The sequence below is a fragment of the Chenopodium quinoa genome, unplaced genomic scaffold (assembly GCF_001683475.1).
Source record: "Chenopodium quinoa cultivar QQ74 unplaced genomic scaffold, ASM168347v1, whole genome shotgun sequence".
In the NCBI taxonomy this organism is placed as follows: Eukaryota; Viridiplantae; Streptophyta; class Magnoliopsida; order Caryophyllales; family Amaranthaceae; genus Chenopodium; species Chenopodium quinoa.
The window spans coordinates 412,806-436,486 of record NW_018744991.1 but is presented as its reverse complement, the minus strand read 5'-3'; the positions used below and the strand labels follow the sequence as shown (position 1 = coordinate 436,486).

The 23,681-nt window shown below is 33.2% G+C and overlaps 3 protein-coding genes and 1 non-coding gene across 7 annotated transcripts; 2 read left to right on the top strand and 2 right to left on the bottom strand.

Annotated features, from left to right (window-relative positions):
* Window positions 1–414: 414 nt before the first annotated feature.
* On the bottom strand, window positions 415–7,076 carry LOC110706824 (protein YIF1B-like). Its single transcript, XM_021884785.1, has 5 exons — window positions 6,927–7,076; window positions 6,058–6,246; window positions 3,244–3,342; window positions 2,979–3,130; window positions 415–1,096 (listed from the first exon to the last, which is right to left on the bottom strand). Exons 2-5 carry the CDS (start codon window positions 6,235–6,237, stop codon window positions 709–711), a joined length of 819 nt encoding a protein of 272 aa, XP_021740477.1. The 5' UTR covers window positions 6,238–6,246; window positions 6,927–7,076; the 3' UTR covers window positions 415–708.
* Window positions 7,077–10,140: 3,064 nt separating this feature from the next.
* Window positions 10,141–15,895, top strand: LOC110706823. Of its 4 annotated transcripts, none has more exons than XM_021884783.1 (6): window positions 10,155–10,285; window positions 11,599–11,801; window positions 14,033–14,072; window positions 14,160–14,232; window positions 14,530–14,595; window positions 15,489–15,895. In XM_021884783.1, exons 3-6 carry the CDS (start codon window positions 14,041–14,043, stop codon window positions 15,570–15,572), a joined length of 255 nt encoding a protein of 84 aa, XP_021740475.1. In that variant the 5' UTR covers window positions 10,155–10,285; window positions 11,599–11,801; window positions 14,033–14,040; the 3' UTR covers window positions 15,573–15,895. The 4 variants fall into 4 exon arrangements, with proteins under 4 accessions (XP_021740472.1, XP_021740475.1, XP_021740474.1 ...); XM_021884782.1 differs by having other exon boundaries at window positions 10,156–10,285; window positions 11,599–11,645; XM_021884780.1 differs by lacking the exon at window positions 11,599–11,801 and having other exon boundaries at window positions 10,141–10,285.
* Window positions 15,896–19,012: 3,117 nt separating this feature from the next.
* LOC110706716 (endonuclease 4-like) lies at window positions 19,013–21,977 on the bottom strand. The gene is made up of 9 exons (XM_021884677.1): window positions 21,717–21,977; window positions 21,327–21,495; window positions 21,003–21,113; window positions 20,856–20,911; window positions 20,629–20,712; window positions 20,435–20,527; window positions 20,104–20,165; window positions 19,925–19,996; window positions 19,013–19,606 (listed from the first exon to the last, which is right to left on the bottom strand). Exons 1-9 carry the CDS (start codon window positions 21,846–21,848, stop codon window positions 19,450–19,452), a joined length of 936 nt encoding a protein of 311 aa, XP_021740369.1. The 5' UTR covers window positions 21,849–21,977; the 3' UTR covers window positions 19,013–19,449.
* On the top strand, window positions 19,138–19,209 carry TRNAM-CAU. Its single transcript has one exon. It is a non-coding gene; the product is annotated as a tRNA-Met (tRNA).
* Window positions 21,978–23,681: the final 1,704 nt, after the last annotated feature.

Below are 23,681 nucleotides of genomic sequence, written 5' to 3'. Positions count from 1 at the left end.
CTAAACACCAAAAAAAATGATAATAATAATAATAATAATACCCGTTCGTACAACAAGTATTAAAAGAGTAACTACATGAAGGGTAAGCCATAAAGAATTTTTTTTTTTAAAATCATCAATTTTATTTAATTAATTAAGAAAATATTCTCATTATATTTGTAAGAATAATTTTATACATAATGAATCTTTTATATCTTATTTAGTATTGTGCGGACGTGCGGTTATACCTATGGACACGTTAGAAACTCCATAAGAAATTTACTTGTTTATCATGAAGATAAACTTGTATTTTCTCAAATTGCACTAATAACTTAGACGAAGGTTTCAGTGTGCTAACAACTTCCACATTTGATCTTGGAAGTGGCAAACATGAAAGATAAGTTGGACAGATACACTAAAGAGCTTATAGCCATATAAGCTTAAAAGGCATCAATTGTCTTTCCGGCATGAATTACCCAAAATTCAACTGCATATGAAATCATATCTATTCCTGAATTACCAAAAATTATCAATATAACAACATTAGCGGTTACAGTTTGATCCTATAGACAATGAATAACTCCAATTTTATCCTGTTAACAGACAACAGTATGGTCCGGACAACGCAGTCTCCAAGTACGCACCACACAAACAGTAAAAATCCTTGGCAAAGGAGTCTGTATCACCTAGATGCTAGAGCTATACAACAAGCAACTAGATATTCGGGGGCTAGAACAGCCAGTTGACAGTTATGTTCCCAAGCCACAAGAAGAGTGGAAACTGAGCCAATGCAATCAAGAGCAAGAGCACATGATGTTTGCCTGAGTCATAACTCCTCACCTCTGCATACAAAACTCTCTTCATAGTCTTCACCAGAAAAATTCCCATGCTAAGGCAGGTCAAGAGTAACGTGACGTAATAAGAGTGTCTCCACAATAGTTTCCCAACAAGAGCCAAAGATATGCCTGTAAATGCATACCCTGCGTATGCCACGATATCCAACAATGGTGTTTCCCCACTGCTGAGTGACAATAATGACATTTTGAGTAGTAAAACCTGTAAAAACCACCCCACTAGTCCTTTCATGAGCAGCCAGTTTACAGTCTCTGGGTTAAACCTGAAATTTGGTAAAACAAGTGGCTAAGTTCAGAGTATAATGATAATCAGAAACCAATTTGGTAAAACAAGTGGCTAAGTTCAGAGTATAATAACAAACAGAAACCCAGGAAAAAAAAAAAAAATCAAGATTTTTACACAACTAGAAAAGAAACAGGAGGCTCAGGAATTATACTACTTTTGATCATGGAATAAATGATTGAAGTAAAAAGGCCACAGAACCATTACAATAAGAAATTTAAGCATCAGAAAGCACAAAAGAATTATTCTTCCTAATTCAAACTACAGGAGCACTGATCAACGACAAAATCAAACAAAGCCATCCTTAACCTTATGCCCTAGATAGAGATCATGACTTCGAACCCCTTGCATCAGCTACCACAAAGTCATCAAAGATAGAGATTTATTCTTCTTTATGTAATAGACTACTACTACGCGCAAGCAATTATACGAATTAAGATTTCTAGAAGGAACCTTGAGTGTTTAATTGATTGATTAAGCAACTAAGATAACAATAGCTTGAGGCTATTAATAGCTTGAGGCTACTACTCTCCATACAAGTCACTCAATTTCTGGATGCCTACTTCTAAGTTTACTAACATACTTATAGAACTAGTCTTAGGTTGATACATGTGAATATTAACTAAAATGGCAAAACCAATTTAGACATAATAGGAGCTTTGTTGCTTGTTTTCCTTAGTTGCTTCTTAATGGGATTTGTCTTCTTGTTCTTTGTTGTTGTTGCTGACTTCTTGACCATTGACTCTTGGGTTGTTCCCTTTGGACCTCCGGGTATACACTCGTATGGGTCGGGTCATACCATGATCCATCACACTTTATTTACTAAATTTTAGGGCTTGGTATTTGGGTTTAGGGCCAGAAATTCAGTAACTTACCCCTCTATTGAAGCCCACATCAATCACTAAATTTTTGCACGCTAAGTATAATACAAAGAAACTCAACTTATAGAAGGCCAGAATCAGATCAAATCTTCTGCAAGTGTTGAGATTTAATTAAGATGGCATAAACTAAACAAATGGCCACCATTACACTTGTAATACAGGCCAGTCATCTTCATAAAAGTACATAAGAAACCTAGTCTCACATTTGGAAAATACCTCCAGAGTTAATTACATCTTGTTTGTTCAATAAGATTTCACTAACCCTTTCAACAACCTGGTAGTACAATCCAATGTATAAAAAAGCTCAAAGACAATGAGGCAATGAAGGTCCTGCTGCACCTAGGCACGCCTCCTCGGTGCGCTTCTTTGAAGTGAGGTGCACAATATAAAACAGTTAACAGAAATTTGCTTATGAGCACCTCAAGTACGCCTCAAGTGCACCTTATACGCTTCTTTATATGCACCTCGCCTAGAGCAAAATAGGTGCTCTACCCTAATCCCTAGTGCCTCAGCACCTAGGTGCCTTTTTATAAACTGGTACAACCAGCCACCAATGACCTAACTAGTATAATTTCCAGATTAAATCATAAAATTGAGGTCAAAAGAATCTCATTCTACTGACTCAGTTACAAACTTCCAGAGATTTTACCCAAGTTCATAAAAGGAATACACTATCCCTTTCAAGTGCTAGAATCGGAAGGATTATGCTGACCATCTCAAAGTGTCTACAGAAGTATCAAATTGAAGATTACTACTCAAATTAAACAATCTTTCTTTATTGACAGGAAAGGCGTTGGGCCTCCATACAGGGAGACAGAACCAGCCCACACATGAAGCTCACACCTCACCAGGGTCCTACATATTCTAGATAGCAAATCCCAAACAATTACGAAGTATGATACATATTAATTGGGAGTCAAAACATAGAATACGCAGATTAAATTTTGATCCGAGACATGCACAAGTAGGCCAAATACTTACTTTCTATTCAGCCCCAAGGATAATCCAGCAAGCACAACATACGAAAGAAATGCCATCATAGGAATGTAAAGATCTGGTGCATTGATATCATAAATTGGAGGTTTGTAGGAGATTTTGCCTGCCATAGGCTCAGTGATCCTCGTCCAATGCCCCTATTTAAAAAAGCCATCAAGAGAAACAGAATAAGAACGACAGTACAATAAAATACAGAAAATTATTGGCTTAACAACCAGACAGTATAGGAATTGTGGTATGAAAGGCTTACCCGGTGCATAAAAGGAAACAGAACAACCTTCAACTTGTTCCTCACATAGTCATCATTCACTTGGAAATAATATTGCGGGTCAGCAAAGTACCTACTTATCTGTCAGATTTATCATCACAGCAAGTAAAAAAAAATGAGAACTCTTGAAACTGGAGAGTAGAAATACAGTTCAAAAAAATGGTTGAGGAGCAAAAAGGGGCCAGGGATTGGCCACATATAACCAAAATAAAATGTAGTTTCTCCAACAAATGGCACTATAAAATATAGTCATTAGGCGGAACATGTCAGGAGAGGAAAAAAAAAGGTTAAAACAATATGATTTCTGATGAATTAATAAATGGTCAAGACAGCTGGGTCCTAACCAACAAAAAGTTATTACTCAAAGCCATTTTAATGACATTTCAAGGCAACAAACAGATTTACTTCTACTAAGTGATTTTATCACTCATATATAATATCCCTGTGCAACAACAGCTATTTACTATTTTGCTTGTATGCCCTTCATACCTAAATGTTTGCCTACTTCAAGACTTGTAATTTACAGCTTTCTAAGTTGAAGTAGTTTGACTCTATGAGCTAGAGGTAGTTTATGGAAGTTTTGCAGCCTAAACTTCTTAACAGCCAGAGAAGAAAGGATAAAAAGGGAAAAGAGGGCTGTAATAAAATCTGTAGTTTGAACTTGATCTTGCCCCAATAGTTTCTTTCAGAGCTGAATCAGCTCTGAATCAGCTGAGTAACAGGCTCACAAGAATATATGGTCTCCCTTTTGACAGCATAGAGTAGCTATTTTTTAAAATAAAAATATACTTCCTCCATTCTGTAATTATTGCACCACAGGAAGAGGGGGGGGGGGGGAGTTTACACATCCCAATGCACATTTCAACCTTAAATATCTTTAGTTATGTAAAAGTAAAAAATTATAAAAAAGTTGATATTATGAAAGTATATATCGAGACAAATCTAACAAGACCTCACATGACCTATATCTTTCTTTATGTATAAATGAAAATATGTTGTTACTCGCGTGAATAGCGTCAAATGTGCAAATGATGTAATATTTCTAGATTAGAGGAAATACTTTAATTCTCAACATGCTAGATTTTGATAATGAAAATTTGCTCTTAGTTGTGAATTGTCACAAATCTTCTGTTTTTTGTGCTTTTAAGTCACCACTATATCTATTATTACTCCCTACGTCCCAAGTTGTTTGCCTTGTTGTAATTTATTGGATCAAATTTTTAAAAATTGTACCACAATTTCTCGCTAATTTATATGAAGTAAGAAGTAATATACTAAAGTGGGATCTTGTAACATTCGTAACACTAATTACTTTTATAATATCAAATTTTCATAATTTTTAGTTTTTTACGCATATGGAACCCGTGATATTTATGTTTTGAAACACTACCTCCACTTTTTATAAGTTGACATGTTTTGACTTTAGCACTATTCATACACTTCTCTTTGACCATGTTTTGTGATTTATACGTGATGAAAAATATAGTCATGTGGGATATTATTAAATTCGTCATGATATATTTTTTCAAAATATCAACTTTTTATAACTTAACCTTATCAGTAATTAAATATATTAATGGTTGAATTTGTGCATTGGCAAACGTGACTAAAGAAACGTGTCAACTAAAAAGAAACATAAGAAGTATATTAAAGACCATAAAAATCAAATGGGGCAAACACATAGGGGCAGAGGGGTATTTTCCAAAATTATCATAATTTGAACTATGGTCTTCATTATAATTTAGTCTCCATTGTCCATTGTCCAAATTCTCATAAACCCTCAAGATGCTGGATTTTAACTAAGAATCGTGGCAAAATTATCGTAATAGGATGTTCATTTTGTGTATTGCTCACATTGAATTTTGTGATACAACTTTTGTCAAGGCATCTGTATTACTAGAAGGCTATCATCATCCGCAAGGGTCCCATATATGCAGCTGAGTCTTTTGTGGGTCTAATGGATTTTCGTGGCAGCAAGAATCTTTCATGTCTTTGAATTGATCGAAAATTGTTATGAGCTTTGGTATGTTTCTAACTCACATGACTAATCATGTGATTTTTCAGCGCAACTGATTTAAATTAAACTTCCAACCAATATCATGCAATGTTTGGCATTAATATATAGATATTTGAATATATCTATCAGCAAATGCTATACGTAGCCAAAGAAATCAAAGGGAGAAAGTTCCACCATTGATTTCCAATGACTTAATTACAAGTGAATTTATATAATGGCAAATCAAACCCAATAAGTAATGTATAAAACAACTTGATCAGAATGTTTACGTCTGCTTACTCAAAAACACAACCACCATTCCAACATATAAATACAACTATACAAGTATTCAAACACTCTTATATTGACCAGCCTGATTGGTTTTACAGCTCTAATACTCAAAAGGTATAGCAGTGGTAGCTCATTCTAAGTAAAAAATTAAAATGCATTTCTTTAGGGTATATAGGAAGAGGGGGGGTCAATACAGAGTTCGAGATGTCGAAGAAGCTCACAAACACATGGAATAATCAACAACCAATTTCAGAGTAAGTAACAGGGTTCTCACTTTTCTAAAAGATGAAAATTTTCACCGGATATTCTCAACAACCAACAAAGTTATTCCTAAAATCTGCATCCTTCCATGTTTGTAAAACAACAATGTGAAAATCCCATAGCCATAAATTTAGCCAAGCTCAAGAAAATTAGATGCCAACTCAAGAAGCTTAATACATCAAAATTATTACACAAAACAGCAAGACAGCCATAGTAGATCTCTAAAGCAAAAGAATATTGGCACTTACATTGCTTTGCACATACTCCGAGCTTGAACCAAATATTTTCTCTCCATATGCACTCAATCCACTGCGAAGCAACCCAGAACCAGCTCCAGTGAAAGCAGTCCCAAATGGACTAGCTTGGGGAGGAAATTGTGGCTGTTGGCCGGCTTGGCCTCCAGGCTGAACTCCCACGTTATTGTACATGTTGGTTATCTGTACAAAATTGGCCAAAAGCCAAATAAAAGTAACATCATCAGAAGCACAAGCAACAAATTTCTTACAATACAGCAATCTCCTCAAAGAATTACAAAAGTTACAACAAACATCATTCCATATTACCTAACCACTTAACAAAGCTTCCTTTTTCTGTATCATGAGTCCCTTCGAAATTTCAATGCACTAATACTTTATTTAAGCTACCAATCTATAGAGTATCACTCATAAGCTTCAAAATGTCAATGCAATTAAAAATTCTTGATCTACCGCGAAACTGCGTAAAGCTTCAAACGATATCACAAAAGACCGACAGTAACATCTTTGATCAACCAATTTTCTAATTACAGCAACAATATAATTGCTATAATTAACTTTCTTCCTATAAAGAGATTGTATAAAAGAAGAAAAAAAATAAGGCCAGATCTTGCTAACGAACGCCCCCGGGGGAAAAGATATTTAATTTCATATTGAATCATCTCGAAAAATACATAATTTTAGGGATATTTGATTCAATAATCAAATTACGCTCTTAATTTTCTTTTATTTTGGATATGATGTTTCAAATCTAAGAATTTACGAACCCTAAACTTAAAGCACTGATAATTAAATTAGATTAGATCAAATATAAACCCTAGATTGTGAAATTGATGTGATGATAACAACAACACACAACTTACCTTAGAAGCTGCTTCAATGGAGGATACAAGAATTAGATTCAACGGAGAACGCTTCAATGGAGAACGTTGAGTGTGCTCCAATGAAATAACTCAGAGAGGTAGGAAATAGGAATGGAGGTCTTTAAAAGCCATGACCCGCCATAGTTATAATATGGGTCTGATAAATAAATGGGACGGATCTTTAACGTCTAATTACGAGAAAGGCGAACTTTATAAATGTTTTAAGTAAACATGTTTTAAATATTAAAAGTATTAATAATATTATATATATAATTATATACTAAAAGACACATCAGTAATGACACGTGTCATTTTTTTGGTGTGTCTTTAATTTTATTTTATTTTCAAAAAAAAATTCAATCATAGAATAAATCTTATATGAAAAAATTTATTATATATGTTAATAACAAAGATAATTACTTTAAAAATAAAAGAATATTAATATGATTTGCGATATATAATGATTTACTACACGAGAGTATTTATATTTTTTTCCCCTAAAGTTGTTTATTTATTGATTAAAATTCACAATAGAGTAGTGCATATACTTTTACTGCCCCATGAATGATAATAACCCCGCTATTTCCCTTCTCTAAGTGAAAATGAGTTACTGTATTAAATTATTTTATTTTATTTATAGAAACATTACTATTTTCTACCTTAATATGTAAAAATTAGTTAGACTATACTTCATAAAATTAATATAAACACACACAAAAATCTCATGAAGATCAATATTACAGTATTATTTATTGCCCTCATCCAAAACATAAACTATATTGTGGGACGTAGGGAGTTTATGTTTTCCTATTTTAGAGACCCAGTTTATATATACTCCCTACGTCCCACAATATAGTTTATGTTTTCCTATTTTAGAGACCCGAAATTTTGTTTCTGTTTCTATTTTTGAATAGTATGTAAAGATCATTATGCCCTTATTTTTTTACTTTATTCATTAAACTTCTTAATTTACCCTTAACTTATCCACTTGCATTGTACTTTTTTCACTTTCTCTCTCTAACTTTTGTCTATACTTGTACTTTTCACATTTTTCCCCTTAAATTATCCACTTGCCTTGTACTTTTGTCTAGCTTTTTTCCACTTTTCCTTCCATTTCTTAAATATCGTGAAAAAACACAATAGGAATTATATAATTATGGGACGGAGGGAGTATAAGATATGGTTTTGTCAGATCGCAATAAATGTGATTGACATGTATGAAGCATAGATCTCAAGAAAATTTTGTCCATTTGAATTATTGGGGTCCCTTAGGGTAAGGCATACTGATTTTGGGTTGTCTCCGTCATTTCAACAACATTCATAGACTTTTAGTTGTATGTTAGAAAATACCTTGCACAACACGAAACACCATCACCAATTTCCCTTGTTCAATCAATAGTCTCATTGCATGTTTAAATGTATATTGGTAAGTCTTATATGCGTTGTTCTCACTCGTTGTAATAGCTTAAAGGTAAATATCGTTAAAGACCTTAATTGGTATTGTGTAAGGGCTTCTTATGCCAATAGTAACTTATGATACTTTACTGTCCTTTCGTTTGTTGTAAACTCAGTTTAATTAATGTAATTTCAGCTATTTTTTTTTTAAAAAAAAAAATCCAAAAAACTTACAAAGAATTGATACAAGCTTTGGTGTATGGAAATATTAAAAACTAGGTTAGGTCTCGTGCCATGCACGACAATTTTAAAAAATTAATATCAACTTTTCAACATAATTGGTTATTTTACAACAATAAAACAAAAAATCTAAAAACACTGTGGAAAATCTTTGATTAAAATATCAAAGATAAGTGGATATATCTATTAAGTATAAATTGAATAATTTGATATTCTTAAATACAAAGTAATAAAATCGTCTATTAAGTAATTGAAATATTGATGTGTAGATATTGTATTCAAATATATAATTATATATAGTATCAACATGTTTTGGATGAGGGCAATAAATAATATTGTAATATTGATCTTCATGAGATTTTTGTGTGTGTTTATATTAATATTATGAAGTATAGTCTAACTAATTTTTATATATTAAGGTAGAAAATAGTAATGTTTCTATAAATAAAATAAAATAATTAAATACAGTAACTCATTTTCACTTAGAGAAGGGAAATAGCGGGGTTATTATCATTCATGGGGCAGTAAAAGTATATGCACTACTCTATTGTGAATTTTAATCAATAAATAAACAACTTTAGGGGAAAAAAAATATAAATATTCTCATGTAGTAAATCATTATATATCGCAAATCATATTAATATTCTTTTCTATTTAAAGTAATTATCTTTGTTATTAACATATAAAATAAATTTTTTTCGTATAAGATTTTATTCTATGATTGAATTTTTTTTTGAAAATAAAATAAAATTAAGGACACACCAAGAAATGACACGTGTCACTGGTGTGTCTTTTAGTATATAGTTATTATATATTATTATTATTATTGATATTTAAAACATGTTTACTTAAAACCTTTAGGGACCGTTTAGTTCGCTGTAATGGGGAAAGGGAATGGGAATGATTCCCTTTGAAAAACGTTTGTTTTGCTATTTTTGTCATTCCCTTTCTCCTTTTTTATTTTTGGGCTTACCCATTTTTATTCCACCCCCATTCCCCACCCCCTACCTTTACCATTTCCTTTCCCCAACCACCACCATACCCACATCCCACCAACCTCGCCGGATGGTCGCCGGCGATCCCTGACCTTGGCTCCACCTTCACCGGCGATCCCCGACCTTCGCTCCACCTTCGTCGGCGATCCCCGACTTCGCTCCACCTTCGCCGGACTCCCTCGACCTCGCTCCACCTTCGCCGGACTCCCCCGACCTTCGCTCCACCTTCTCCGGCACTCCCTCGACCTTGCTGCACCTCCCCCGACCTCGCTCCACCTTCGTCGGCACTTCTCCGACCTCGCTGGTCGCCGCCGGAATTCCAAACTACCAATTTCCAGAAAAAAAAAGTTAAAATAAAACCCTTAATGGTGGTGCTGTGGTGGTGGTTCCATGGAATCATTCCCTTTGTTTTTTTAAAACAAACAACACCCTAAATTTCAAGGGTTTCATTCCATTCTCCTCCATACCCTTTCCCCATTTCATTCCGATTCCGCTTTGCGAACCAAACGACCCTTTATAAAGTTCACCTGTCTCATAATTAGACGATAAGATCCGCCCCATTTATTTATCAGACCCATATTATAATTATGGCGGGTCATGGCTTTTAAAGGCCTCCATTCCTATTTCCTACCTCTCCGAGTTATTTCATTGGAGCGCACTCAACGTTCTCCATTGAAGCGTTCTTCGTTGAATCTAATTCTTGTATCCCCCATTGAAGCAGCTTTTAAGGTAAGTTGTTTGTTGTTGTTATCATCACATCAATTTCGCAATCTAGGGTTTATATTTGATCTAATCTAATTTAATTATCAGTACTATAAGTTTAGGGTTCGTAAATTCTTAGATTATGAAACATCATATCCAAAAGAAAAGAAAATTAAGAGCGTAATTTGATTATTGAATCAAATATCCCTAAAATTATGTATTTTTCGAGATAATTCAATGTGAAATTAAATCTCTTTTCCGTGGGCCTAGGGCGGCCGCCCCTCCTGCCCTGCCTCAGGGACAGGCCTGAGTAAGTGTAAAAAATGTGGTCAGATTTATAGTGCTGATTGTAAGTATGGTACTGGTAATTTACTTAGACATTCAAATTCTTGCAAGAAGAAGAGTAGTAGAGATGTTGGTCAAATGCTTTTGCAATCTAGTTCTGATGGTCTTAGAGCTAGAAATACTACCTTTAATACTGTAGTTTTTCGTGAGTTGCTTGTTATTGCTATTGTTAAGCATGGACTGCCTTTTCAATTTGCTGAATGTGAAGGGATTAGAAATGTATTTTCTTACCTACAACCTGATGTGAAAACACCGCTAAAAATGATATAATTAAACTTTATAATGTGGAGAAAGCAAGACTTCTTGCTACCTTACGAGAAGTTTTTGGGAGAATTTTCTTAACCTCTGATTGTTTGTCATCTCTTACCACTGATGGCTATATTTCACTGACTGCACACTATGTTGATGAATCTTGGACTTTACAGAAAAGGATTTTAAACTTCTCTTTCATTCCCCTACCCCATACTGGTGTTGCTATGTCTGAAAAATTTACACATTGTTAAAGGATTGTGGAATTGAAAAAAAAATAATGTCAATGACTTTGGATAATGCATCTGCAAATGATGTGTTTGTGGATTGTTTGAAAGGAAATCTTGATTTGTATTGTGATGGGACATATTTTCACATTCGTTGTTGTTGTCATATTCTGAATTTGGTAGTCCAAGAGGGACTTAAAGAGGTTGATGATGCTGTTTGCAAGGTCAGGGAATCTGTGAAATATTGCAAGGGTTCACAATCTAGAAAACAAAGGTTTCTTGATTGTGTTGCTTATGTTTCATTGAGTTCAGCTAGGGGGTTGAGGCAAGATGTGCCAACTCGATGGAATTTAACTTTTATGATGTTAGAGAATGCTATATTTTATAGGAAGGCTTTTGTTCATCTTCAGAAAACTGATACTAACTATATGCATTGTCCAACAAATGATGAGTGGTCTAGGCTTTAGAAAATTTTCAAGTATTTGAAAGTTTTTTATGATGTTACTTGTGCCTTTTCAGGATCAAAGTACCCTACTGCGAATCTTTACTTTCCTAACGTTATGAGGGTAAGATTGTTGTTGAAAGATGAAATAGAAAGTGTTGATTCTTTTGTTAGAAAGATGGCATTGAGAATGTGGGGTAAGTTTGAGAAATATTGGTCTGATTTCTCTCCCATTATGGCTATTGCTACAATTATGGATCCTCGATTTAAATTTCAGTTGGTAAGTTTTTCATACAGCAAAGTATATGGTCCAAATGCCTCTTTTGAGGTTTCATCTTTGAAAGAAACTATGTGAATTGTTTGATGCATATGTAAGTTCTTCCACTTGTTCCGTTTCCAAATCAAAGTTGAATACTTTGTGAAATTAGGATGAAAGAAGTACTTCAAAAAAAAAAATAAAAAATAAAGAAGGGTGAAAGAACAAATTACAAGTTTGTTATTTAATTTTTCTTTTTATAGTCCATTTTCACATTCCTAGGGCAAGCCTCCCCAATTGAATTGAAAAAAAAAATAGGGCAAACTTCCCCAAATCTAAACAATTGAAAGGTAATTTAGGGTTTTTAATCTATTTCTTCCTCATTGAAGTGCTGACTTCACCATTGTAGTACTCAAACCAGCATTCTTCTCTCTTCTCTATCTCATAGTTCTCTTCTTGTGCGTTTTTCTCTATTAGTTCTGTTATTCTGCGTTCTTTTCAACAAATTAGGTCAACAATTGAACAATTCTAGTCAACAAATCAACAATCCATCAAAGTTTCTGGGTTTTATTTAAGCATCACACTTCAAAATCACCAACAAGAAGCAACAATTGGGTAAATTAGGTTTATTTTTTGTCGATTTTATCTCTTAAACCCTACCTAATTTCACGCAATTTCTGCGATTCAGTACGAAATTGAGGGTTTGTACTTCACTATGTAGTTAGGAAACCTTGATTTGCGTCCAAACAACCCCTTTCTTTCTCCTTTAGCCATTGATAATAGTAAATACGTGAGTTTCTCACTTGTCTTAAAAAAGCCCTAATTTTTATACTGATTCCAGTAACAAATCGATGAATTTAGACTTACCTTATGTTATTGTTGAAGTATTAATGGCGAGCAGCAGAGGAGAGAGAGAGAGAGAGAAACCCAAATTGATGTGATAGTATTGCAGAGCATCTATGGAAGAAGGAGAGAGAGAATACAGGGGAAAGACTTTGGAGGGAAACTAAGAGGGGAAAAATAAAGGGGGAGTGCAAATATAAAAACAATCAGGTGTAAGTACGGAAAAAAAAGAGTCAATGCCTGAATTGAGCAGTCAAGAGACTGAGAGAGTACCGAATATATTGGAAGAAGTGCAGATCGGAGCGTTGAGAGGATTTTGATCGGAGCGCACAACTCGGCGGCGAGATTCAGAGGTGGTGATTGATTAGCGGTTGGGTGGTTTTCAGGGTGGGTGCCTTGTTGAGGTATTTTTTGGAGAGAGTTGGGTGGATTTTTGGTGGTGGATGAGTGAATTCATGATGGGCAGGGTGGGTGGTTTTGGGGGTGGTTGGGACATGATTACTGGATATTCTTCTCTGAATTTGTGATTGTGGAATATTAAATCAAATTTCTATTGTTGTCTAGGAAAACATAGGCTCAGAGCTGAATCTATTGCAGTAGATCATAGTATTAAGGCTTAGAGATTAATTTGGGTTGTCATCTTTGATTGTATGCACAAGAAGCCTCATCTCAGCTCGCCATATTCAAAGGGGTTGCTGACTGGGAGAAAATCACATGTGTAAGCAATTTCAATCGTTGTAAGCTTTTGATCTTTATGGGATGATGATGTGGGCATGGGATATATGATTCCAAGAATTTAATACAGTTGAGTTGGAAATGCTGCAAGTATTAACTGTTGTATACTAGATGTTTGGGTCCCTTGGTATAAATGCTTGAGCCAATTACCTAGAATAATGTCAATGTTGGATGAGATGAAACTGACAGCCTGGTGATGTAGATTGTTGGTAGTCTGGAATGGCCGAGTAATCTTGTTTAATTAGTTTAATGTTTATGCTTTGCGTGCTGCCCCTTGTTTTAGCATGTAATGCCATCCATGTTCAATTCACCTTATAATGGCTACACAATTATGGATTGCGGAGTATATACATCTCATATCATGCTTAATAGAAGCTTTACATTATTGAAATCATAATGCGATATGTTTGAAGAGCATTGGTGATAATTAAAGAGTCTTGAGTATGTCTCTATTTGTGGTAGCCTGTTGGAGCTAGCTTATGGAATCAAATATTGATTCTCTTATGGAATTCCTCATTGCATGTATGTTTGTATGAGATTTTAAATTTTATGTCAAATGTTTGCTAGATGCAAATGTCGATTTTTTTAGCAATTCCTCTGATCTGGGAATATTTTCTTTGACTCTCACACTCCTGATTGTGTCAAATAGCTAATTATGGTTCCGTGTGTTTTCTCAGAAAACCTCATGGATCCCAAAAATGCTGCAGAGATGTTGAAGTATATGTTTTTCCTTTGAATCTTTGATTACAAATCTTATATTTCATTTCTATCCTTCTTTTTTATGAGTTAACTCTGTCTTTGTAGGCACTTGGAGAAGCAGAATGAGTTACTCGACGATGCTTATAAGAAAATGTCTCATGAATTGCACAGGCTGCAGGTATTTACTATTTTAATCGTTAATCTATATGTGTTTATCGCGGAGTTTGGAACTTATAATGTTAACATGCTTGATCTCTCCCTGGAATATAAAAGAGAATTAGTATAAGACTGTATAGTGTTGCTCTTAGTAATTTAGTTGTACTTGCTTCAAAAGATGATAATTGATAGTTACACTTTTGAAGGATCCAGCAGTATTTTGGTGTTGAAATGATAGAACACCGAAATTATTTCTTCTGTTTCCTCATTGGATAAGTTTAAGCATAATCATGATTACTATGGTCTCATGGACTTTCAGGTAGAAGAAGAAATGCTAATGCGTAAGTTCTATGAGCTCACATCTGCTTTGGGCTTGAATAAAAAGGTATATCTATACCATTTAATGTTTTAACCCTACATTTTCAGCAGTTCATCTTCTTGATATCGAATCTGTATGTTAGACAATTGAATATAAATTGTTGATTAGAATCTGTATGTTAGACAATTGATATAAATTGTTGATTAGCATATAGCTTGTTCCATATTTCCATTTCATTTGATCCTTTAAACTTTTAAGAGTGCCAGGGGAGTTTCGCTTTTTTCTTTTTTTGGGGTGATTATGCTTTCCAAGCTATCATTTTTCCTTACGAACAAGATGAAAAAAAACAACAAAGAAATGTACGAAATATTTGTTTTCCTGTACTGGCTAACTTTTAGCTTGCGCCACTACGAATTTCATTGGTTGAACTCCCCACTTCTTTTCTTAAGTGCACTTGCCTTTTTGTTTATTTCCCAAAAACTATGTGTGTTTCCTAGACAATTTTAGGATAAACGCTATCCTGGAGTGGTCAATTTAGATATACACTTCCCTGTTATGTTGCAGATGTGAAGCAAAATGCTGTTTAGTTGCTCCATTTTAATTTGGGAAAATTCAAGTTTATAAGTCTAATTTACAAATTTAGTTTAGTCTCCTTGCTATTGGTCTTGCTCTTGTGCTTCTACAACATGTATAATTGGACTATACTGTAGCGGTGGAAATATGTTCAGTTTCCTTAAATCTATAACAGAAGGCTTTTAATTGAAATTGCATAGGTATATAAATTTTGGAGTAGCTACAAAGCCAATAGATACATTCTATAGAGCTCTAGACCGTAATCCTGCTCCTCTCTCCTTCCTTTTATGTAAAATTCTGATGTGAGATCTAATGAAAATTCAAAATTACATGGTATTTGAGGAGGTCAACTAATCAATTATTATTTAATGATTTTCTCGTTACAGAGTGAAGTGAACAGAATAGCAGCTATTGATGCAGAAAATGACGAACCTAACACTCAAGCTGATGAAAGACATGAACAGCAGTAAATTTCATTAAGCGGGATGGGATCAGCTTGAGAATTGGCTAGCAGCTGGAAAAGGAACAAAACTGTAGTCTAGGACTCTAGGGATTTAATAAATTTGAAAAAAATTAAATTTTTTTGCATCTTTGATTGCATTTCCTTAAGCCCTTATCGAAGATACTGTGGAAGTTGATTGATATTGTAAGCATATCTTGATTTTGGTTTTTGTATAAAGTTGTATATATATACAAGGGAAGTTTGTTTAGATGAAAGTTGTTTACAGTACAATGAGATTTTATTACAGTAGAAAGCTAAAAATAGTGAAGAAGCACAAATTTTGAAGGAAAATTTGTTTTAAAAAACTTTTTAAATGTCTCATTTTGAAAAAAAAAAAAAAAAAAACCCTTTTAAACGGATCTTTGTTAAAAAAAAACCACCACGATGACTTTTTTTTTTGTTGAATCCACTTACTTTTCTAGCAGTGACTGCTCAATTCAGGCATTGACTCTTTCTCCAATTGTTTTTATATTTGCACTCCCCCTTTTATTTTTCCCCTCTTAATTTCCCTCCAAAGTCTTTCCCTTGTATTCTCTCTCTCCTTCCATAGATGCTCTGCAATACTATCACATCAATTTGGGTTTCTCTCTCTCTCTCTCCTGCTCGCCATTAATACTTCAACAAAAACATAAGGTAAGTCTAAATTCCTCGGATTATTACTGGAATTAGTATAAAATTTAGGGCTTTTTTAAGACAAGTGAGAAACTCACGTATTTACTGTTATCAATGGCTAAAGGAAAAAGAAAGGGATCGTTTGGACGCAAATCAAGGTTTCCTAATTACATAGTGAAGTACAAACCCTCATGTACTGAATCGCAGAAATTGCGTGAAATTAGGTAGGGTTTAAGAGATAAATTCGACAAAAAATAAACCTAATTTATCTAATTGTTGCTTCTTGTTGGTGATTTTGAAGTGAGATGCTTAAATAAAACCCAGAAACTTTGATGGATTGTTGATTTGTTGACTAGAATTGTTCAATTGTTGCCCTAATTTGTTGAATTTGTTGAAAAGAACGCTCAATAACAGAACTATTACAGAATAGAGAAAAACGCACAAGAAGAGAACTATGAGATAGAGAAGAGAGAAGAATGCTGGTTTGAGTACTACAATGGTGAAGTCAGCACTTCAATGAGGAAGAAATAGATTAAAAACCCTAAATTACCTTTCAATTGTTTTGATTTGGGGAAGTTTGCCCTATTTTTTTTTTTTTCAATTCAATTGGGGAGGCTTGCCCTAGGATATTTATTTAGGGAAAATTAGGGAGCCAAAAAAAAGAGGGAAAAGTACCCAACAGTAGGCTGCAAGTAGGGAAAAGAAAGATTCAGTGCCTAAATTGAGCAGTCGAAAAGTAAGTGGAGGTTTCATTAAACAAAAAAAGTCATCGTGGTGGTTTTTTTTTTTAACAAAGATCTGTTTAAAAGGTTTTTTTCTTGCAAAAAGAGGCATTTAAAGGTTTTTTTTTTTTAACAAATTTTTCAATTTTGTAAGTTGTTTTGTATTTTACTACTGTATTTTTTTTAAATATGAAAGTTGTTAAATTTGCGGTAGAGAGCGAGTGTGAAAATGGACTATAAAAAGAAAAATTAAAATAACAAATTTGTAATTTGTTCTTTCATCCTTTTTTGTTTTGTTTTGTTTTGTTTTGTTTTGTTTTGTTTTTGTTTTTGTTTTTTTTTGTTGAAGTACTTCTTTCATCCTAATTTCACAAAGTATTCAATTTTGATTTGGAAACAGAAACATGGTTTGGTTAAAAACTTAAACTTCGATTCAGAGTATATACTCTGTAAAACCACTCAGAGTAAGAGTGTGGAGCAAAAACTTTTCTATACACTCAGGCGTACGTAGTCACCTAGAGGTCGGTGCACCAATTTTATAAGCGTATTAGGTTATCCTCATGTAATGCACGGTTAGAATTAATCTTTGTTGTAATTTATGCTTTGTTGCATCACATTGTATATGAAAATTATAATTGAATATAAAAATAATTTACAATTAAGAAAAGTAAAGAAAAAAAATTAAAACCACAATCAAAATAGTATTCCGTATTAAGTAAAAATAATTTCGGTTCAGTAAAAATTAGTCTAGTTCAGTAAAAATAATTTCAGTTCAGTAAAATTCAGTGTTTTTAAAGAAGAAATATAATCGAAAATCAGTAAAAATAATTTCAGTTCAGAAAAAATAATTTTAGTTCAGTAAAAATAATTTAAGCTCAACAAAAATAATTTTAGTTCAGTAAAAATAAGGTGAAGTGAACGGGGCCTTAGGAGAGAAACTTGGTAAATTGAATTATATATATATACACTTATGCATTGAAGTCAAAAGTGTAGATTAAAAATAAAAATTAAAAAATCATTAATAATTGATGACATAACACTTATAATAGGCAGGAAAATTTTTAATGTGTAAATGACACGTAGGATAGTTTGAAGGTTGATGATGTCAACATTTCAGCAATGTTTTGTTTTAGTAATACTTCCTCCGTTTTTTTAGTTGACACGTTTCTTTAGTCACGTTTTCCAATGCAATTATTCAATCATTAATATCTTTAATTATCGATAAACAAAAATTATGAAAAGTTGATACTTTGAAAGTATATTACGTGATGGATCTAACAAGATCCCACACGACTATATTTTTCATTACATACAAAGCACAAAATACAGTCAGAGGGAGGTGTGTGAATACTGCTAATGTCAAAACGTGTCAACTTAAAAATTTGGAGGTAGTAGATAATAGATTATTTCCCTTTTTAGGACATATTCTCTTATTTTGAACAAAGTATTATATCCTTCTCCATTGTTACTTTTTTATTACTCAATATTTATTTTTTCTCGCATAGTCACATCCCTTACTTTGTCATAAACTATTATCATCCCGTAAAAAAGAAAAAAAAAACCTATCACCACACTATTTCTTTTCTATGATTTTTAATCTCCCAAAAAATCCTACTTATAATATTTTTTTACCCCATTCAACCACAATACCCGTCAAACCAATAATTTTAAAAAAAAGCGGAGGGAATAACAAATGAGTAGAAAAATATTCTTAGGTGTACCTAACTCTAAGTGTGTCCCATCCCACGGTGTACTTTAAAAATTTCAAGTATTTGTGACACTTAGTCCTATTTAGCTACACTTTATAAAATATTCTGTACTTCTCTGTTCATTTTATTTGACACTTTCTACAATTACGATATTACCTTTGTCAGTACGCAAGTTTAATAATTTATATCTCTAATTATCAACAAGTTTATTATCACCTTTAATGTGCTTTTAACATGATCAGATGATCTTATATGATTATGTTTTAGGTTTTACCATAAATAATACTCTTGTAAATCACAATTTCACAAATGCTTGTCAATGTAGAGTTTTGTGTCAATTAAGAAGAATATGGGAAAATCGGGAATAGTATAGAAGTGAGTCCCCAAGAAAATACAAATGGAATGTGTATGAAAGTAAATGAGGTCATAATATTTAAGTGAGGTCATAATATTTAAGTGTCATATTTTAAAGTGCAATTGTTATCACAATATCAGAGTGGCGCAGCGGAAGCGTGGTGGGCCCATAACCCACAGGTCCCAGGATCGAAACCTGGCTCTGATAGATTATGAGAAAGCTTCCTGCCCATTTTTATTCATTTATCAGCTGAAGGTCAATCAGAATCAATATGCATCACATCTGCAATATTTTTTTTTTATTAACTTTTGGAAATTTAAATTGTACAACCAAATACAAAACATGATAACAGTACACAAAATCACAATCAAACTTCTAGTGATCATGACTTACACTGAATGCTCAGAAAAGGCTCACTGACAATAATCATCACCAATAATCCTACTACTATAAACTAGAGAAACCCTTCACAATTTTCTTCTGTTTGTGATTCTCCGTTGTGACTTGGGAATCGAAAATCCGGTTAAGAGTAGCAGCCAAGCGAATTCCACCTTTAGCCAATCTTTTCTCCACGACTGGCAGCCGAGAAAGAAAGTAATCATCTATATGACAAACAAAACGAAGAAAACGAAGTTAGGACAAAAATTTGCAACATTTAACTCAAACAAAGACATAAGTCTAGCAGCGATGACACATTCACATGTAGCCTAGCAGCACTAGTATACATTTTGATGTGCTACTAAAAGGAGATCACATCTTAAAACTGGAAGATAGTCCCTCCATTCCACAATGAAGGTACTTTTTTTGATTTCTTTTTTCTACAGTCTATTTTACAAGTAGTATCTTATTTGGTTATAAAGTGTACACTCATGTAATCATCTTTTATTATAGCCAATGTATAAGAAAGAAGGGTTATATAGCATTTAAGTGGCTTCCTGGCGTGGCATTCCTATATGCGTATTTGCAAGCTAAAGAAATACTCTCAGATGCGTACCTGCACAAGTTGACAGTAGTACATTATTTCTAGTGAGCAGGGGAGAATCGAAAGATTATAACATTTACTGAAAGCATACAACATTAAGAGTGCAAGTAGAAACTTACGGTATAGGACAGACTGTATGGTTACATTTTTCCCAGAATTTGGTCTCATTGGACCAGTCATCCTGGTCATACCAAAAATCTCAACATGAGTATCAAATGTTAGTACAAAGAAATACTGTAACACTGGAAACATTGTCAAGTGTCGTGTTCCATTCACCACAATAGGTCACACCGTATATACATGGTAAAGAGGAAACAAATCAAAGTAACGAAACCTTAGAAAGTAGGCAAAACTACATCTCTTATCTACAAACCATATTCTTGCTGATGTATTGAAGAATTTAGGCTAGAATTTGGCCATCAAAACTTTGATGCATTGGAAGAAACCTACCGTGATATTTCTTAATATCGTTCCTATCATGGTTGTCAGATTTGAATCATAAAATCTCTCCAAGCCAGAATCGATGATAGCTGTGTCCCATACCTAAGGAAAAGAAGTTCACTTTAAATACATACATATATTGACATAAAGAAAAAAAATAGAAACCCTTAAAAGGAGGAAAAACAGGAATTAATACAACTTACATGGTGCAAGTTGGTGCTTTGATTGTACCAGTACACATTAATTGTATTTCCACCAAGATCTCCGATGAAGCCAACATGTAGAGGCTGCAGTTTTTAAGATTTATAACCACAGATAAATTGATGATGATAAGTTTAATTAGTTGGCAACGCTACTAATTAGGTTTTAAATGTTTTAGCGCGTTACTCAGGACTTGAATGATCGGATTGTTAATGAAAGGAGCACACACCTGATGCACGTCACCAGCAAAATGAGACAAGAACATAAGAGCTTCTGTTAAGTTATCTATAAATTCAGATTCCGTTATATAAGTTAGATTAATTAAGAAGTGAAAACAAAGAGAGAAACATATTTTTAGAGCATATATACAACATACATTTCTTTTGAGTTCCATAGTTATGGTAAGCTGACTCGAGTTGTATGGTGTAATTGTACATTGCTCCAATCACGCATCTATTTTTTTGGTTAGCAGAATCATGGCAGTCTCCTGTAGTGTAAAAGAATAGACTTATGTCAACATTATTTTTGAGGTATTATTAGTATGCTCACTTAATTAGCTGAATTCAGACAATGTTAACATTAAAATTATATAAAATATAAATGCTGAAACTGTCAAATTACTGTTAATCTGCAATTTATTCTAAGATTTCTGGATCGGCCACTGTATGCATGATTCCATAACGAATGAAGTAAAACTTACGGCAATAATCAAATTTGCATATAAAATCTGGGGTGTTAGTATAATGTAATGCAGAACTCCAGGGATAGCCTTTACGAATCTCAGGCAGATCAGGCCAAGAACAAACAGCTGCTAGTTCGCCTTTAGCTGACTCTTTAACCGCAGCCTTAGCAGCTTCTGTATGATATTCCTGATAACAATAGCAACATCATTTGCAACATTGCATTAGACAAAACACAACTTTAACAATATACAAATTTCAATAGTGATCAAACTTTGAAGGTCCCCAGAAATCGGAAATAAAATTTCAGTCAAGCTTTAAAAGCTAGATTGATCGATCTTAATCTGATCCGAACAACCCGTTTCACACGTCTAAGCAATCTATTTCACTTTACATTACACGAGTCTTACCTCGGCTATTTTACAAGTAGCATAATGGCCATGTTGACCCCAACAAAGAATGGCAGGAACCAAGTACAAAAAAGTAAGCACCCCAGCAATCCAATTAATCTTCATAGATTCCATAATTTCTGAAATTTTCATACAAAAAAAAAAAAAAAAAACCAAGAATAATCCAAAAATATAATTATTAACTCACCTAATTTCATAAATACTCAAAAATTTAATAAACTTTGTGCAAAAATTACCTTAATTAAGAAGTAAATTGAAGTGTTTTAGTGGTTGACTCTCTAGCTGGATGAATTAAACTTCGATTTTGTTGTTTAAGTTTTTGTTATTTGCCTCGTGTAACATGAAACTTATTAAATATTATAAGCCACTTTTGAGATCAACTTTGAGATTTTTTGTTCATTTTTTTTTCCTATTCTTGGAATGAATTATGGTGAAAGCCAAGGTAACGTAACGTGCCTACTGCCATTGTTATAGTTTACATTATCTACGTAAAACTTATAAATTGGAGCTAGTTGTATTTTTCTAATCCGTATCAGCTTAATCATCAAGATATGAATCGTGTATTAGGAATATCCTAACAAGTTCTTGGACAGCTAAATTAAAGCTTATTGTGCTTGGATTGAAGATGGCAATACAGTGCAATGCTAAGAATATCATACGGAGTACTTGAGAGTTGAGACTTTGGGAATGATAGCTTGCGGTAAACTTATTAAGTAGGAATTTTTGTTAGAGAAATTAACACTTTGAAGATGTTAAGTTTATCATGTTTTTCAGGAGGCTAATTAAGAAACACACGGTATGGCTCACCTAACCCGTTTGAGTTCTCTATAGGGTTGTCCAAGTATGGTGAAAAGTATTGTTGATGATTTTTGTTTAAGTATTAATGTTAATGATATCTACTGGCTTTATAATTTTCATTTATTCAAATACTACATACTAGATTACTTTTTGTCAGTATAGAATCAATAATTAAACGTGACACTAAGAGATTAGTAATCAACGAATCCATATATTTTGATCTCCAATTTACTTTAAATTAGATTTAAACCCGTGTGATGCACGGATTTTATTTATAGTTAAAATTAACATTTAATATCGAAATAACAAAATATTAATACATAATATTACTATTTTTTTAATATACAATTAAGGTTTACGCATATATTTTAAATCTTTCAGACTTTCATTATCCTTTGTAAATCAATTGTTAATCATACCACTTGATAAGTGGCGTAATTAACACTTATGAGTTATGATTGACTTCTTAATTATGATCACTGTTCATTGCATTCAATAATTTCATGGTGTTCAAATTCTAAAATATGCTTCTTAATTTGCAAACAAAAGTATGTTTATTTGTGCGGAACATTCGATGAGTTTATATAAGATTGAAAAATACTGGATTTGTGGTGATAAAGTTTATTAGATATGATAAATTTTATTAACGTAGAACTTAATATTTTAGCCGAATAAATGATAAATGATGAACAATTTTTTTTTTCCTAGAAAAAGAGAAATGATATATTTTTAGTTTCACTTTTTTTTTTTTTTTTTTTTGTATATAATCCAAAACTGATATTTTTTTTAATTGAACGAATATTTCTTGTAAGATGATACACACTAGCTAACAGCCCGCCCGGTGCGGCATCATAAGCACACCGAGAACGTAAATACTTGTAACCATATACATATAAAATAACAGCAATGGAATGCCAATCTTCGGGCTTTATTTGTAAAGTTTTTATTCCTTGGTAATCAAAGCCCAACTATCTATAAACTAGCCCGTATTTGACTAGCAAAGCGGACAAAAGACCCTGCATTTTGTTTCTATCTCCCTCATTTGTTTGTATATATTAGATTGTGTGAAGTCAAAGTGGAACAACGAAAAACGGTTACGATGACATGAACCAGGTGGTGGCTAATATCTATACGGCTTGAGGTATTGGAGGGTGTTACTAAACACTC

Coding starts and splice junctions, on each gene's coding strand:
- LOC110706824 (XM_021884785.1), bottom strand. CDS start 6,237: ATGTACAATAACGTGGGAGTTCAGCCTGGAGGCCAAGCCGGCCAACAG. Junction 3,343..6,057: donor CGGAGTATGTGCAAAGCAAT/GTAAGTGCCAAT, acceptor TAAATCTGACAG/ATAAGTAGGTACTTTGCTGA. Junction 3,131..3,243: donor TGTTTCCTTTTATGCACCGG/GTAAGCCTTTCA, acceptor TTTTTTAAATAG/GGGCATTGGACGAGGATCAC.
- LOC110706716 (XM_021884677.1), bottom strand. CDS start 21,848: ATGAAAATTTCAGAAATTATGGAATCTATGAAGATTAATTGGATTGCT. Junction 21,114..21,326: donor ATGCAAATTTGATTATTGCC/GTAAGTTTTACT, acceptor TTTACACTACAG/GAGACTGCCATGATTCTGCT. Junction 19,607..19,924: donor ACGCCAGGAAGCCACTTAAA/TGCTATATAACC, acceptor TGTTTGTCATAT/AGATGATTACTTTCTTTCTC.
- LOC110706823 (XM_021884780.1), top strand. CDS start 14,041: ATGGATCCCAAAAATGCTGCAGAGATGTTGAA. Junction 14,073..14,159: donor AATGCTGCAGAGATGTTGAA/GTATATGTTTTT, acceptor CTGTCTTTGTAG/GCACTTGGAGAAGCAGAATG. Junction 14,596..15,488: donor CTTTGGGCTTGAATAAAAAG/GTATATCTATAC, acceptor TTCTCGTTACAG/AGTGAAGTGAACAGAATAGC.